Raw genomic sequence first — 16,397 nt, 5'->3', positions numbered from 1 at the left:
GCCCAGGCCTTTGTATTTTTTAAAGCTCCCAGGCAATTCCAACGTAGACAAGACTTGAGAACCTCTGCAACACAGAATGTGAGCCCTGCCCTTCTGAAGCTTTAGTGTTTCCAAAAACTATTTGGTGGACAGTTTCCCTTCCTCATCTCTGCCAATAGCTTCTTCACGGCTGGAAGCTGGAAGAAAAAATGATCGATTGATTCATTGATTGAGTCACACACATCTATAAAAAATACATGCACACATATTTTTCTTTATTTAACTTAGGCCCTGATAATTAGCATACAAATCAGAAAAACATAGTGCCTCACAACTTACATATCCTCTCCAAATCTTTAAAGAACCAAACTCTAAAAAACACACACAAAAGATATTTAAGTCATAAAACACACACACAAACACACACACACAAACACAAACTTTAATCACCTTCAGGAACCATGATCCAATAACATATTTAATAGGTAAGATCTCGTTCATCCATATACAAAAGAAAAAAAAAAAACAAAACACAACCCTCAACTTTAAGACACGTGCCCCTAACAAGGGCACTTAAGAGTTAGAATGGTTTATCGGTAGCATTTTGAGGTAGCATATTTTGTAAAGTAACACAAGTCTCAGACCTGCTCTGCAGTTTCTCTTGGACACAAAAGGCCAGGCCCTCAGCCTTTGCTCTTGGTAGAGGAAAGCGAATTTGTCTGTATTCACTGCCAAGTCAGCCTGAACTCACTTCCTACCCTCTCGCCGTGTCTTCAAATACTCCACGTACTGCAGGTTTTGGAAAAGGTAAAGGCATTTTCTGATCATCCTTCCCTCTTGAATATGGAGACATCCCTGGCCATGGAGCTAATCTTTCTGCCACATGCAATTCTCACTGACAGGACATGCATGCACCCTGTGGGAAGGGAAATAGGGCATCGCGGCACTTTTTTTTTTTTTTTTTTTAATTGGCTCTAACAATTCATTTACAAGTGACTAACTCCTCTAAGGCTATACAGAGTATGGTTTCTGAATATCCCCTCCACGATTCTGGCCCTTAAAAGGCTTTCCCTTTTTTTCTCCCCCTGAGTACAAAATTTTGGGGTATCATGAAGCTTTCTGCAATTTTCCTGGCAGGACGGTGAGCAGAAAAGCTTAAAAAAAATCCACATGCAAAAACAACAAAAACTCGGGTGCAGGAGCAACCCCAAGAACAGACTTCCTTTGTGTAAGCTGAAACGACAAAAGTTTACAGTTCAGGAAAACAGCCTTCTTCTTTAAAAAAAAAAAAAAAGTAAATATTTAGCTCAGCTCTGCATTTTAAACACAAATATACAGTCGAAACAGGCTAAGGATTAAAGCTGCAAATATGGTCCTGACGACTTCAGACCTTGGTGCAGATCAAATTTTTGCCCATGGGTGCAGTTTCAAGGGATGTCAAATCCCTAAAGCCCTTTGCCCCAGGATGCTTTCTGTTTGAAAGTTAAACCCTTGGAAGGAATCAATGTACAAATGGATAAAAATAGCACATGCCCAGGCCAAAAAAAGGGCATGAGCTGGGCCTGAGCTGCCACTGAAAACTCCGTCATTGAGTATCCTATACAATCCACAAAAGGCGGCCGGCCCGGATCCAGGGCCTGAGGCATCACCGAACATGCCAGCCACCTAAGTCCATTGCTGACCCAAAGCCAATGACACAACTGGGCATCACACTTCAAGTATCCAAGGCGCTACAAGAGCTGGTCCCCTCAAGGACTCTGGCTGATTCCCACCTCCCCCCCACGACATCCTGTTAGATGAAAGGTGAAGCACTGCTTACAGTCACTACGACACACAAGGTGAAGGGTGAGGGGCAGGAGAGACACTCTCTGCATATACCAGCCTAACAAATACAAATAAATTCGTCAACACTTTGTACAACTAGAAGGTGCAGGAGCTGGTATTCAAGCAATCGCTTTCAATTCTTTCGTCCCCTCTCTGTATCAAACAGGAAAATGGTTCCATTGGGTTAACAGTGTCATTTTAAAATGCCATAAATTAAATAAGTTAGTTCACATTTTTTTCCCCCAGCACTTAAGTTACAGTGAGTCCCTAATGTGCTTTTGAAGTCTGCTTTAACATCTCCAGGTCTCTCCTGCGGACAGCGCTGGCTCTGCGACAACCATATTCTTCCAGCTGCAAAGGTATGAACTGTTCAAGCAGCCCGAGGCCCTGGCCAGCAGGACTGGTAAACAGCTTAGCCCAGGATGGTTTAAAGTTTCCGCTGAATCCCACAAATATGGTACTTCCTTAAAAAAAAAAAAAAAAAAAGTGCAATTTGTAAATCTACCCATTCTAGGCAAGACAATGCGTGAGGTGAGCTGGAGGTGAACAAAACAAAGACAGCTATAAAACAACACCAAAAAATGTGTATGCTTCCTTACGTCAGTCAATGAACTCTTACCACCCACCTCTTGCCCCAAATAACAAACCACATCCCCAAACACTTCCTCAAATAATGTTTCCTTATTGAAAAATTATCTTAATGATAACCACTCCAGCAAAATAAGCTCATGAGAATGGTCCGGGGACCACGTTCCACCATAAAAATGCTTATGTGGCTGGACTCATAAGAACGTCATAGAATAAGACAAATACAAACCTTTGTTATAAAGATGAGCTGGTTTGGCTAATCCCAGAGGTACTAATGAATCTGAAATATTTAAATGCTTTATTTCTCCTCTTGTGCTCAACAGAACAATTGACCTGTATGTGGAAGTTAGAAAATTGGAAAATATGGAAAATGTCAATAAACTGGTGTGTATTAATTAAGTACCTTTCTGAACTAAATATAGCGTAGAAATATTAGATAAAAGCAGAAATAAAAACAAACAAACAAACAAAAAAAAAACAGATGCTTTTCACACCCCTGCTGGTACAAGATCCGGCTCCCTGCCCCACCCAGGACACTTGGTTGCTATTACAAGATGTTGGGGAAACAAAGGTCATTTAGGTTAAGTGGACCCAGTGGGTGAATTGGGACTCAACTCTTTTAGGGAATATATTAATAAGGGAGGCTAGTTTTGTTTGTTTCAGATGCTCTATTTATCTATTTGTGTCCTATTATCTACTTATAAAATAAATGCATAAACAGCCAATTCTTTTATTTCAGAAGAAATAAAATAAAATCTGTGTCCCATGGTTTGGTTTATTTTTTTTAAAAGATTTTATTAATTTATTCATGAGACAGAGATATAGGCAGAGACACAGGTAGATGCGGAACTCGATCCCAGGACCCCGGGATCACACCCTGAGCCGAAGGCAGATGCTTAACCGCTGAGCCACCCAGGCATTGAATCCCATGGTTTGGTTTAAATTCCATGTTTATTATGCAGCATATCAACACATATACTTAAATCTGTGGATTTTCTCTTCTCCTGATCTCTTTCTCTCTCTCTCTCTCCTCTGCCAAAGCTAGGCTGGCTTAATTACTCTGTCCTCGTGATTTAATATCTTATAAAACAAGCCCCGTGTGTTATTTTGAGTTGTTCACAAATACTCGATTACTCTCCCACATTCATTCTTCCAGAGGAACTTCAGTATCAACATTCAAGGACAATAGAAAAGTAACCTATTAGGACACTAATGGAAATGTGGCAAATTTATATATTAATTTAGGCAGAGTGACATTTTTATATTAGTTTTCCCTCTAGGAACAGAGAGAATCTATCCTTTTTTTCAACTTTTATATACCCATGACTATTCATTTTCTGAATGTGGGTCTTGCCGGGTTGATGTCACTCCAAAGCAGTGGTGACCATTCAGAGTCAGAACAGATGTTGGACCATAGCAACCCTACAGGCCTGATCCTCCTCAGGATCACTTACATGAGATCACTTTACTGGTCCCGAGTTACCCCCACACCCTAACACATGGCTAGTGTCTTTAGAAGTCACTGGCAGTTGCTCCATAACCTCTTAACACTTTGTTAAGATACAAACAAATACAGAAAAGTATTACTAAGTGTATAGCACACTGAATTTCTGCATGCTAAACACAGTTATGTAACCGGCCCAGATGAATAAACAGAGCACTACCCATATCTTAAAAGCCTTCCTTTGGTCCCCTTTCTAGAAACAACCTACTGACTTTTTAATGAGTTGGTTTTAACTCTTAAATCTATAGGGTCCCTTACAGGACTGCCGTGTTATCCTAATATTTATGGTGAGCTGTATGCCCTGGGTTGTTTTAGGTGAATTGAGTACATGTTTTCAGCATTAGGAAAAATCTTGAAATCCTTAATGAAAATTGAGGCCTTAGAAATGAATTCCCTGTAAGTATCTTAAAGCAGAAGATAGAGCTATGCATGCACACCGAATATTATGCTCAAATACTATAATGACTTTATGGGACTTAACTGAAATCTGGCTCTGTCATATGTCAAAAGTGTAAGTCATCAGATGACTGAAGATGCATTCAAAAACTAGACAGGACTTAAGTCTCCAGGAAGCTTATGTCCTCCCCTTAGTCACTTCACTAAATGAAGGACTGCATGCAAATCTATGTCTGCAGCACAGCCAAGGGAGGCAGAAAAGGAGCCTGAATTCATCTCCCTTCTTCTAGGTAAGGTCTCCCCAGTCTCCCACCACCACCAAAAAAAGGGTTTGCTCATGTGCATGCTTCTTCAGAGATGAACAAAACAAAACCAATCAGGCCAGGGCTCTTAAAAAAGAGAACAGACACCTGTCTGCTTAAAAATCAATTGACTCCTTTCTAGTCACTCCCATGTAAGTCAGGGGAATTCCCAGTGCAATTGCCGTCTGAGGGCTTATCAGTGGTACAGATGGCCACAAAGGTAATACTGTCTATAAAATTGCTTTAAACTGGTAACCTTCTGAGTGAGTTAGATGCCATGTACTCAAACAAATACTAAAATGTGGGATAGAAACGATCCAAAATACGAAACAATTCCCCTTCTAAGAGCCTTCCCACCATTTGTAAACTCTTCTAACATCCAGGCTTTCACTGATCTGTAATAATTCCACTTAGACCACATGGGCATCAATGTGAGAGCAGGAAGGCATGAATATCTTCTCAACAGCACTGAGGGCCCGCGAGGTAGAAGGGTGGAAAGACAAACCAAAGCTCAGAGTTAACCAGGCACCATCTGGTCAGGCAGCTTGTCCCTCTTACCGAGCAAGCGTCACCTACCTTGGAGGGATGCCGGTTCTCAAATACCCTTCCATGCGACTGATGTCACCAAGAGAGAAGACCTTTCTTTCCGTCAACCGGAAGGGAACACTGCAGGCATCCACGAGAAGGAGGAGAACACCCGCACTTTGGATGGTAAAGTCGGTGCCGTTGACCTGAGAATAGAGAAACGTCTGCTGTCACCACCACTTCATGTCTCCAGGATGACTCATCTTCCCAGCCCTTCCCTCTGTCTTCTAAACCCATGAATCAAATGACAGTTCCAGGATTCAAACTGCAGAATCCAGTTACTCTTTCTCCACCAACACCTGGAACTCTGCCAGCCTTCTCATAACTCTGCCTTGATTGGTCTTTACTGTTTGCATTGGATGCTCTGAGCAAGGCACAGCAGCCCACGCTTGAGCAGTGTGACTCTGACTCTCGCTGCAGCCTGAAGGGCTTCATTCCTATACACTCCCTCCCTGGGATCCAAAAAAAAAAAAAAAGGTTTTCCCTGAAAAAAAAAATAAAATAAAATGTGTACAATTATAAACTATGCTAAAAGCTAACAAAGAAGAAATGCTATCACCACTACACTTGTCCTTGTTTGGGGAGTTTATATTTAAATTTTTTTAAGGTTTTATTTATTCATTTGAGAGAGAAAGAGATAAAGAACAAGTGAGAAGGAGGGAAGGGCAGAGGGACAAACAGATTCCCTACTGAGCAGGGAGCCCAATGCAGGACTTGATCCCAGGACTCCCAAGATCACGACCTTAGCTGAAGTCAGAGGTCCAATTGACTGAGCCACCCAGGTGGATGGATATATTCCTTCTCTTTATTTTTAAAAATCTGAATACTTAAAACTGAGAAATTTGAGAAAAAAAATATAATGATCCTCAACACATTTAAACTCTTCTCTTGAAAAGAATCCGCTAAAACCTACTGCTTAAAGAAAATACAAAAGTCTCCATAAAGACTAAAGAAACGCCCGGCAGCCCAGGTGGTTCAGTGGTTTAGCACCGCCTTCGGTCCAGGTCGTGATCCTGGAGTCCCGGGATCCAGTCCCATGTCAGGCTCCCTGCATGGAGCCTGCTTCTCCCTCTGCCTGTTTCTCTGCCTCTCTCTGTGTGTCTCTCATGAATAAATAAATAAATAAAAATCTTAAAAAAAAAAAAAAGGACTAAAGAAACGCCAATTCTTAGCAAAGACTCTTTAGGCAATGCATGAGTAACGTATTGGAGTTAAGTACAGTAACAAGGTTCTGTAAATTTTTGGGGATCCCGAGCACCCAGTGTGCAGCAATGGAGTTAAAAAAGTGTCTTCAGACACTGGAGCAGAGCCTGCCTGAGATTTTTTGGGCAAAATAATATCTTCTTGAATTGCTTAGTGAAGTTAGTAGAGCAGAGAGGCTCAGTATCCACTTGCTTTCCTTATGCAAATGACTCCTGCCAGACACCATGTCTACAGGCTGGGATCAGGTTCTCCATGCAGCCAACAGTATTGAGACGCTGAGGTAACAAATTTTATGCCAAAAAAATTACATCATGAACAAACTACCAAATGAACAGTTGCTAACAGAGGGCAATAGACATAAATACATAGTTGGGAAATCTTTGAGCTACATTTAAATAGAGGTATCCTTTCTTTCTTTTCTTTTCCTTTTCTTTCTTTCTTTTTCTTTTCTTTTCTTTCTTTTCTTTTCTTTTTTCTTTTCTTTTTAATTTTGTGTGTGTGTGCTCACAAGATCCATCTGCTTAACAAAGTTTAAGTGTACCATACGTAATTGTTGACTATAGGGACAACGTTGTAGAGCAGATCTGGAGAGCTTATTCATCTTAACTCATCTGAAACTATTTGCCTATTGATCAATAACATCTCATTTCACACCCCCTACCCCCAACCCCCAAGCAGAGATACTTTTAATTCAGAGTTGTTAAAAAGTTCTTATTTCAGAGTTCAATCCTGGAAATGGATGGTGGTAATATTTCCACAGCAATATGAAAGTACTTTATGCTACTGAACTATGCATTTAGAAATGGTTAAGATGGGGATGCCTGGGTGGCTCAGTCCTTTAGCATCTGTCTTTGGCTCAGGTCCTGATCCTGGGGTCCCCATATGCAGCCTACTTCTCCCTCTGCCTATGTCTCTGCCTTTCTCTATGTGTCTCTTGTTAATAAATAAAATATTTTTTTTAAAAAAGGTTAAGACAATGAATGTTATGTATATTTTAACACAATAAAAGAAATTGGGAAAGAAAAAAAAGAGTAAGATATAATTTTGTCCATACATGTGGCTTTGTGATTGTATTACCCACCACTTTATTTTTTTTTTTTTAATTTTTATTTATTTATGATAGTCACAGAGAGAGAGAGAGAGAGGCAGAGACACAGGCAGAGGGAGAAGCAGGCTCCATGCACCGGGAACCTGATGTGGGATTCGATCCCGGGTCTCCGGGATCGCGCCCTGGGCCAAAGGCAGGCGCCAAACCGCTGCGCCACCCAGGGATCCCTACCCACCACTTTAAAACACTGAACTCCTATGGTTGGAGGATGGGTCAAACAGGTGAAGGGGATTAGGAGGAACAAACTTCCAGTTATTAAATAAGTCACAGGGAGGGAAAGTAGAGCAGAGGGAACAGAATTAATAATGTTGTAATAACTTCGGTGACAGATGGTGACTACATGTACCATGGTGAGCAATTTATAATGTGCATAGATGTCAAATCAGTATGTGTTATGCCTAAAACTAATACTGTATTGGATATGTTATATTTCAGTTACAAAAAATAAATAAATAAACACACAAAAAAAAAAATAAAACAAAAAATGAGCTCTTTAAGGATACCACATGAGCGGTACCTGGGTGGCTCAGTTGCTTAAGCATCTGCCTTTGGCTCAGGTCATGACCCCAGAGTCCTGGGATTGAGCCTCATGTCAGGGTCCTTGCTCAGCTGGGAGTCTGCTTCTCCCTTTCCCCCTGTTTGTGCTCTTTCTCTCTCTCTTTCTCTCAAATAAATAAATAAAATCTTTTAAGAAATAAAAATAAAGAGATCCCGTGAGACTAGGCCCAGGCCCAGGCTGGATATTAGTTAGATGGCTAGATACCTGCCGCCCCAAGAGCTCTTTATATGATGGCACTCAAGTCAACCTGATTTTGGACAGATCTCACATCAAGAGCTGGTTACCACTGGCTAGCATGGTCTTTAGCCCAAATTCTAAGTGCTGACAGTGAGGCTCAGGCCTACACTTCCATAAACCCACCTAGAATAGATGACTAACACTTCGTGAATGAATTTTAACATTCATCAATAAACACAATCTAGTGAGAAAAAAGACTTAATAGATTTAACTTATTCAAAAATGTAAATGTTTGGGAGGTATTTATACCTCTATTATATTGCTTGTCACCAAGTGACTATTGCCAGAGATAATTCATGTCACTGGGATGAAACAATAAAAGTGAGAAACTGAGGCAGGGTACACTCCAGATGGTACTTACAGAGATAACAGACAGGTCTCCACGCTGAGTCTCGGCTTTACTGGGTGACTGGAATTGCACGGGGAGGTAGTTTTTATGAGGATCACTAGTAAACACCACCTACACCGGGAAGAAGTTCCATATTTATGTCAACCACATCTTCCTTCAAAAGGGCCTCAAAATCAACTCAATTATATCAAACCCAATGGTGATTTTTCCTCCCTGTGAACTTTTTATATAGATCAGATGTCCTAGAGTTCCACCTTTTGATTCAGACTTAACACAAGTAGTGTATGCTCCTCATTTTCTGGAATAATCCCAGTCTCAAATAGCTGTAACCTTGTTATTAAAATCAATTCCGCAAATGACTAATTAAATGTGCTTCACACTTAGATCTTTGTCCTTTTCAGGTCCTCTTCGGACCAGTTATCTTAAATTGGAACTCAGTCACTCCAGACTAAGAGAAGGACAGAGGACAAAGATTACACTGTTCAAAACCTTGTAGCAGGTTGTACATCACCAGGCTAAACTTCTCTACCTGACTTGCAATGTGTCCCACAAATCAAGCCACATCTTACATCAAGGCCCCTAATCCCACTGTTCTACCACCTTCTGCAGGCAGAGCAGCTAAACCTGCTTTCCCCCAAATGCTCCCCTTTCCCACCACTCTGCCTTTGCATATGCTGTTCCCTCCCTTGCTTCCTTCTACTCCTTGAAATCACTCCAAATCCCACATTCCATCTTTCAACTCCACCATAAAGGCCTTTTGCTCATTCAAAACCAGGCCTAGGGGATTGCTGGGTGGCTCAGTGGTTGAGGATCTGCCTTGGGCCCAGGGCGTGATCCTGGAGACCCAGGATCGAGTCCCGCATCAGGCTCCCTGCATGGAGCCTGCTTCTCCCTCTGCCTATGACTCTGCTTCTCTCTCTTTCTGTGTCTCTCATGAATAAATAAATAAAATCTTAAAAAAAAAAAAAAAAAAAAGGCAGGCCTAACTCACACAATTCGGCACTTAAAGTACATATCCTCATGAATGGATGTCAACAACTTCATTCCAAGGGCAAGCAATCATCATTCAAAAGCTCAGATGTTTCTTTGAATCTCAGATTTGGAGTCAAAAATTTGTGTGAACTTTCCTACTTACTTCCCGCATACATGTGTTTGTTTTTGGTATTTAAAACAAACTCACTCCTTTTCCCAATTTCCAAGTAAAAGTGAGGTTCCCAAATGCCTCAAGTACTTTGCAACTGTGCCCAGTCAGTAATCAATACATTTTTAAAAAAATAAATTCTGATCCATGTTTCAAGCACCAAAAAACGAGAAATGCTAAACATTAAAGTATGGAACGATTTAAAAAGATAGGCTTAGGATATTTCCAATGAGGAGTATTTTTATAAATTATAATGTTACAATTATTATAACAAATTACATAATCGTCTCTGTAATTTTAGCAAATTCAGCTTAAGAATTAGGATGGAGAATTTACTGCCCCACAAAGATTATCTAAAAGTATCACGTTATGGGGCACTTGGGTGACTAAGTTGGTCAAGCATCTGATCCTTGATTTCAGCTCAGGTCACAATCTCAAGGGTTGTGAGACCGAGCCCCAAACAATGGGCTCTGTGCTGGACATAGAATCCCTCTTCCCCAGAAAATAAAAATAAATAAAATAATAAATAAGTATCATTTTATCACTTTAATAGTTAAGATATTACATGGAACATGCAAGGATCTATATAAATTTCTTCATGTACATGGTTGGCTTGGTTGGTGGGTGGGATGGTTGGCTGGTGGGTTGGTTTTAGTTGAGTTGGAAAACAGAATGGCACAGGGATACAAAAAACTGAAACTGTGGATAGTGAACTGCCACTGAAAAAATGCTTACAGAAGAAATAAATTCATGTTCCTCTTCCTGCTCTTACTGCCACCAAAAGGCAAAAACAAATGAGAAACATTTTTGATTCAGTAGGACTGGCGTGGAACCAAAGAATTCTAATAGTTCATGAGTTCCCAGGTGATGCTGATGCTGTTGGTCTGGGACCACACTTTGAGAACCATTTCCCTTAACCCATATTTGTTTGTATAAAGGTTAAATATAAATTAGAGCAGCATTTACTCTATATTTCTTTTTCACTTAGAGTTGGCCTGACATCCTTTGAAAACCCCATGCCCAATTTGAGCTCATATTTTGGATTTATTTTCATTGACATGTTTTCTTAAGATCTGGAGGGAGACTTTATAATCAAGACTATGTCAGGAGAAACACTTCACTTCTAGCCACACAGTTAGTTTGTACTTTTAATTACAGGCAAATATAACAGCACATGCTTCAAACTTAACGGTAGCTTTCCACTTTAAAAAAGGGGGGGGGGAGAGGACAATTTTCATATGTTACATTTTTTAAAAATATGTATTTATTTATTTATTTTTAGTGGAGGAGGGGCAGAGGGAAAGAGAGAGAGAACCTCAAGCAGACTCCCTGCTGAGTATGGAGCCTGACTCAAGGCTCCATCCCAGGAACCCGAGATCATGACCTGAGCCAAAATCAAGAGTCATGCACTTAACCAACTGAGCCACCCATATATGAGTTGCATTTTTGGAAGAGAAATTTTATAGTCCTCAACAAAACAAAGCATTTCTGTACATCACTGACATATAAACCCAAAGGCAATAATATCCTAACAGAATCATCCTGGAGGGGAAGAGAAAAAAGATGAAGGCCAAGAAGTCTATAGTCATCCAGGATTAACTTATGTATCACAGAGATAAGATACTTTTATCACGAATTTGGACTAGTTTGCTTCTTATGACTATCAGATTCTAGAAGGGGCCAAAATTTAGGAGAAATCATGCAGTATTTGTAACTTGGCAATACAGATGTTTCAAAGAAAAATGTTCCCATTGCCAAAACAAACAAAGAAACAAACAAAATTAAAAAGTGCTTTTGATTCTTTCTCCTACCCACAGTCCCCTCTTCCTCAATTACCTGGCGGGTTCCACAGCCTTGACAGAGCCGGGTGAGCACAGATGGCATGCGCTTGAGTGCCGACGGCTTCCTGTAATACTGGGGGTACGCTTTGGCCATGCAGTTACTGATATCTTTTGAGTCTGTTGCTGCCTGGATCTTGACTCTTTCGCATCCCTGAGATGAACAGTAACTGTGGCCATCCCTGTGGCTTTTGGCTTTGAGATACAAAAACAGCAACCTGAATGGAAACAAATCAATCCATGGGATGTTAGACGGACTCCCATAAACTCACAAAATTCCTCACATTGGCTCACAGCCCAAAGGGCTATTTCTCTAATAAAGTAACTTTTCCTTAAAAGAAAACAAATTCTAAAACTAATAAAGCTATTCCTCTTTCCTTTCTATCCTCCTAGGGTCCTAAGTCAAATGCCATACTGCTTTCAGAAAATATTTTGATAACCCGATTCAGCTGTTCTGGAGCATATCAAAGTTAATTTCTGGAGTGAATTAGTTCAATAGGTAATTTGGGAGGATGGACTTTGGTTTGCTTCAAAACTTCCTTGGAAATTTTTAGACTTGTGTTGAGTTTGGGATTTCATAAATTAGTGTGTGGGGTTTTGTTTTGTTTTGTTTTGTTTTAAATCATTTTCGTTTAAGGCATACATTTGAAATTCATAAAAATAGCAACTGTGAGTTGCTTGACTGAGGCCAAGATATGGTCTCACATCAATTGCTGTGATGTTTACTAAGAGCAGATGGGCCTGAAGTCCTTCTGTCTGTACTTTGGCCAACATCAAGGGAAAAGAACAGACCCGCCCACTCTGAATTATCCTCCTGCTGCCAAGATGAATGGAAAAGTAACTTCCAGGCAACAGTCCAACGTCTGTCAGCAAACGTAGTCTTTCTGAACCAAAGGAAGTCAAGATTATAAAGCACTTGATCAAATGTGATTGATTACTATAGATCAAGAATTCATATTTTAATATGAAGTCAATGAACAATGGGAAGTTACAGTTAGGAGTAAAAGTAAGCCACTGTCCTAACATCAATACTTTAACATATATAAAGGAAGGAATGAGAAGGGATAAGAGGGATGTGGTTAGGCCTGTGCCTTTTGATATTAAATAATTAAAAATCATCAAAAAATCATTAAAAAGAATTAAAGCCTTGAAGGCCAATGGATTCTAAAAAACAGCAGAATGAAAAAAATTATTTCCCAGCTAATCATTCATGATCCCCAGACCATCCTCACAAATTTGGGTGTTCAATTTATTTTTGTGGAAAATCAAACGGGGAATGTGGACATTCTGTCATCTGTAGAGTAAAAGTCCAAGCAGGTTGTTTTAAGTCTTACTAGAAATTGAAAACCAGTGACAATTACAGTAAGAAAAGACTTGAGCTGGTCACACAGGCTGCTGGAGGAGCCCTGGAGGGCAAAGGAGCTGCATCTTATTCAAAAACTAATGAGACCCTTGACTGAACCCCAACCTCAAGCCTCAAACCTGCCACCCTTCTCCCCATTCTGAACCACTGTCTTTCCCCAAACATGCCATGCCATGTTCTTCCATGCCTTCATGCATCTATCTACACCGCTCCTGGGGACACATTCCCCCTTTCTTCTACTATCTCCTCCTACCCATTCGGCAGGAGTTAGCCCCCGTGTCACCCCCTTGGGATGTCACGGATCACCCTAGGCTGAGCTTCCAGGTACCTCAAAAGGCGCACTGAATATTCCACTGTAGGAATTACAGCTTTGAAACCTCTAGCTCTCTAATCACTTGCCTTAGAAGCCTACATCCCTCAATGGACTGAGAATTTGCAGAAGAAATGGGTCTTATTTACATCAGCATCTTTACAGTACCTAGACGATGGCATGTGAAAGGAATGTCAGCTTAAGGAATGGATACTGGAGGAGCATGCTACTTGCTGGAAGAGTAGAGGAGATTGAGCCTACCATCACCCAAAGGCTGAGAGACTGTAACTGGATAAAAGCAGACAAAGCCAACAGGACCCCGGGTGAACAGGATTAGAATTAAAAAGTGGAAAGACGCAGCCTAGAGAAAGTTGAAAGCAAATATGCCATGGTTACACAGTGGTTTGGTTTTTTTGTTTTTTGTTTTTTTTTAAGTCAAGGTCAGCTTGAGGGATCACCTTAAAGGGAGGGGGTAACAATGAGCTTTCCCTGAAATATGAACTATATCACATGTAAATAATCATTGTAAGGATGGTCATAGAAAAAAAATTTATTTTAATTTTCAATTGGGCCTACTGGTTCTTCATTGACAAGGATAATCTCTCTCCAAATTGCCTTAATAGGTACATGGCAAACATCTTCATTCGATTCCTGCTGCCAACTATAATTACAAGTCATTCTACGTCCCTAAACCTCTAATAGTGATGAACAGAGAATTACCCACATCAGCTGCTCTTCTAAACAGCCATCCCATCACAACCTATTCTTAGTTAGGCTGAAGAACTAGTAATTTCACTATTAAAGAAAAATGGCAATAATTCTCATTCACTGGTTGCACCCAATTACCCTGTGCTGGAGTCAAAATAGAATTTCCTCTCAGACTGCTTCCTCTGCAATTCTTCCAGTGAATGCACAGGCTCATATTCTTCCATTTTGGATAATGAGCCATTATGGCGCTGTAAAAAGCCAAAGGTAACCTGAAAACTTGTGTTTGATGGATAGCAGAGGCCAACTCGAATCCAGTCATTCCTATAAAGGAGAGACAATAAAACAATGAATTCACACTTGAGCCTATATACTTTGAGTACTATAGCGTATGTAAATTTCAGCCAGGATTTTTCTCCTCCTTCAAAATCCCCCGCTTCTATATGTTCCCCCAAACTTCTCTTTAAAAAAAAATTTTTTTTTAAATTTATTTATTCATGAGAGACACACACAGAGAGAAGCAGAGACACAAGCAGAGGGAGAAGCATGCTCCATATAGGGAGCCCGATGTGGGACTCGATCTCAGGTCTCCAGGATCACGCCCTGAGCCGAAGGCAGACGCTTAACCATTGAGCCACCCAGGCGTCCCTCCGCCAATATATTTACAACAATTGTCTGGCTTACAAAAGTGGCTTGGTCTCAACAGGATTTCAGAGAATGTGAACAGAAGTTGGAAAAAACGTACTTTAGACACTTCAAGAGGATCATAAAATCAAGTGAGATGGCTGGGAATGGCATATACGAAAATGGAAGAAACACTAATAGCCCAACAGTGTGAGTGACACTTGTAAAATCTTCCCAAAGAATTTTTTTTTTATTTTATTGATTTATTTTTTAAGTAATCTCTACAGCCAATGTGGAGCTCAAATTCACACTCCTGAGATCAGGAGTCACGTACTCTACTGACTGAGCCAGCCAGGGTCCCTTCAAAGAATTTTTTTGTTCATAAATATATTTTTCTTTTTATTTTTGCAGTAGGATAAACACTTTGTGGTAAAACTGCTGGATATTTTTAAAGCTTTTAATGCATATTACCAAATTGCTGTGGGTTTTTTTTTTCCTTACATAACATCCTGTCTTTATTTTAAGATTTTTTTAAAAAACTTATTCATTTGAGAGAAAGAGAGAGAGCACAAGCAGGAGGAGGGACAGAGGGAAAGGGAAAAGCAGGGACTTTTCCCGCTGAGCGGGGAGCCTGATGCGAGGCTCAATCCCAGGACCCTAAGACCATGACCTGAGCCAAAGGCAGATGCTTAAAAATCTGAGCTACCCAGATATCCCATATCCTGACTTTAGATATAGAATCAACACTTTCTGGAAACCATTAAAAACATTTCTCCTTTTTAAATCATTTGCTGTTGGGGGCATTTTTAAAGTTTCATAAAGTATACATACACAAAATTTACCTTTTTATCCATTTTTAACTCCACAATTCGTTGGCATTAAGTACATTCACAAGGTTATACAATTACCACCCCTCTTCCACAAAGTTTTTAAAAAATATGTCACAAGGCCTTAAAATTATTCATGCATGTTTTACCAGTAACCCCCACTAATGAATGACTAGAAATGTCCACCAAACAGGTATATGGAAAGATGCTCTATGCAGTATCATTTATAATAGCAGAAAGGGGTATAAGAGTATAGGAAGGGCTGGCAGAAAAAAAAAAAAAATCAAGCTAAGTGTTCATGGAAGGTCCCTTCCATGGAAATGACAGTCAAATAAATTGTGGCATATCTATATGTTCAGAAAACACACAAGGGTGAAAGGAAGAAGAAATATCTTTTTAATGCCTCACTTTGATTAGAGGAATTATAGGTTATTTCAATTTTCTTTTTTTCTATATTTTTCTTATTTTGTTTAATGAACAAGCAGAGCTTTCATTGTTTTTAAAGGGTTACTTGTAGAAGTGGCACTACGACCAAATCTATGACCTCTCTATAATCACAATTAAGTTTGGGGAAAAAAATTGTCCATCTCTTCCTCCTGCCTCTGCCCATGATGTAATTTTTACAAACCCTGAACTACTTAAGCAAGGAAAGTCTGACTGAATTTCAAAAGCCCACACAGATTTTTGAAACTTTCTGAGTTTCTGCCTTTTTTCACTTTAAAAGATTTTTACTTACTTGCTCAGTATTTGTTCAAAAGTTACAGGGGATCCTTATAGAACCCTGCATACCACTCAGTTGTAATATCTCACCTCAAACTCATAACCTGCCATATATAAATCCTTGGGTTACTGATCACTCTGACATTTTTTCTTGGTCCTCTCTGACCATTGCTTATTTCTTTCACTGCCTTCTCTGTACCTCACTCCTGGGACTAATACCAGACTGGCTTCTAGA

At 40.0% G+C, this 16,397-nt stretch overlaps 1 protein-coding gene across 4 annotated transcripts in view; it reads right to left on the bottom strand.

The window, feature by feature from the left end:
- Positions 1-228: 228 nt before the first annotated feature.
- The window catches only part of CEMIP2 (cell migration inducing hyaluronidase 2), a 78,306-nt gene continuing 62,137 nt past the window's right edge, over positions 229-16,397 (bottom strand). For 3 of the 4 annotated variants that reach the window (XM_038527090.1, XM_038527091.1, XM_038527092.1), the window contains 6 exons: positions 14,133-14,315; positions 11,612-11,831; positions 8,647-8,745; positions 5,170-5,324; positions 2,621-2,724; positions 2,071-2,267 (listed from right to left, as the gene is read on the bottom strand). In XM_038527090.1, the coding sequence (XP_038383018.1) occupies positions 2,071-2,267; positions 2,621-2,724; positions 5,170-5,324; positions 8,647-8,745; positions 11,612-11,831; positions 14,133-14,315 (958 nt within the window). Of the gene's footprint in view, positions 2,268-2,620; positions 2,725-5,169; positions 5,325-8,646; positions 8,746-11,611; positions 11,832-14,132; positions 14,316-16,397 lie in introns of all 4 variants that reach the window. The other variant, XM_038527089.1, reaches the window with a different exon arrangement.

This window comes from Canis lupus, chromosome 1 (assembly GCF_011100685.1).
Source record: "Canis lupus familiaris isolate Mischka breed German Shepherd chromosome 1, alternate assembly UU_Cfam_GSD_1.0, whole genome shotgun sequence".
NCBI classification, from domain to species: Eukaryota; Metazoa; Chordata; class Mammalia; order Carnivora; family Canidae; genus Canis; species Canis lupus.
The sequence above is the reverse complement of the archived record's forward strand: the minus strand, read 5'-3'. Positions and strand labels throughout refer to the sequence as shown.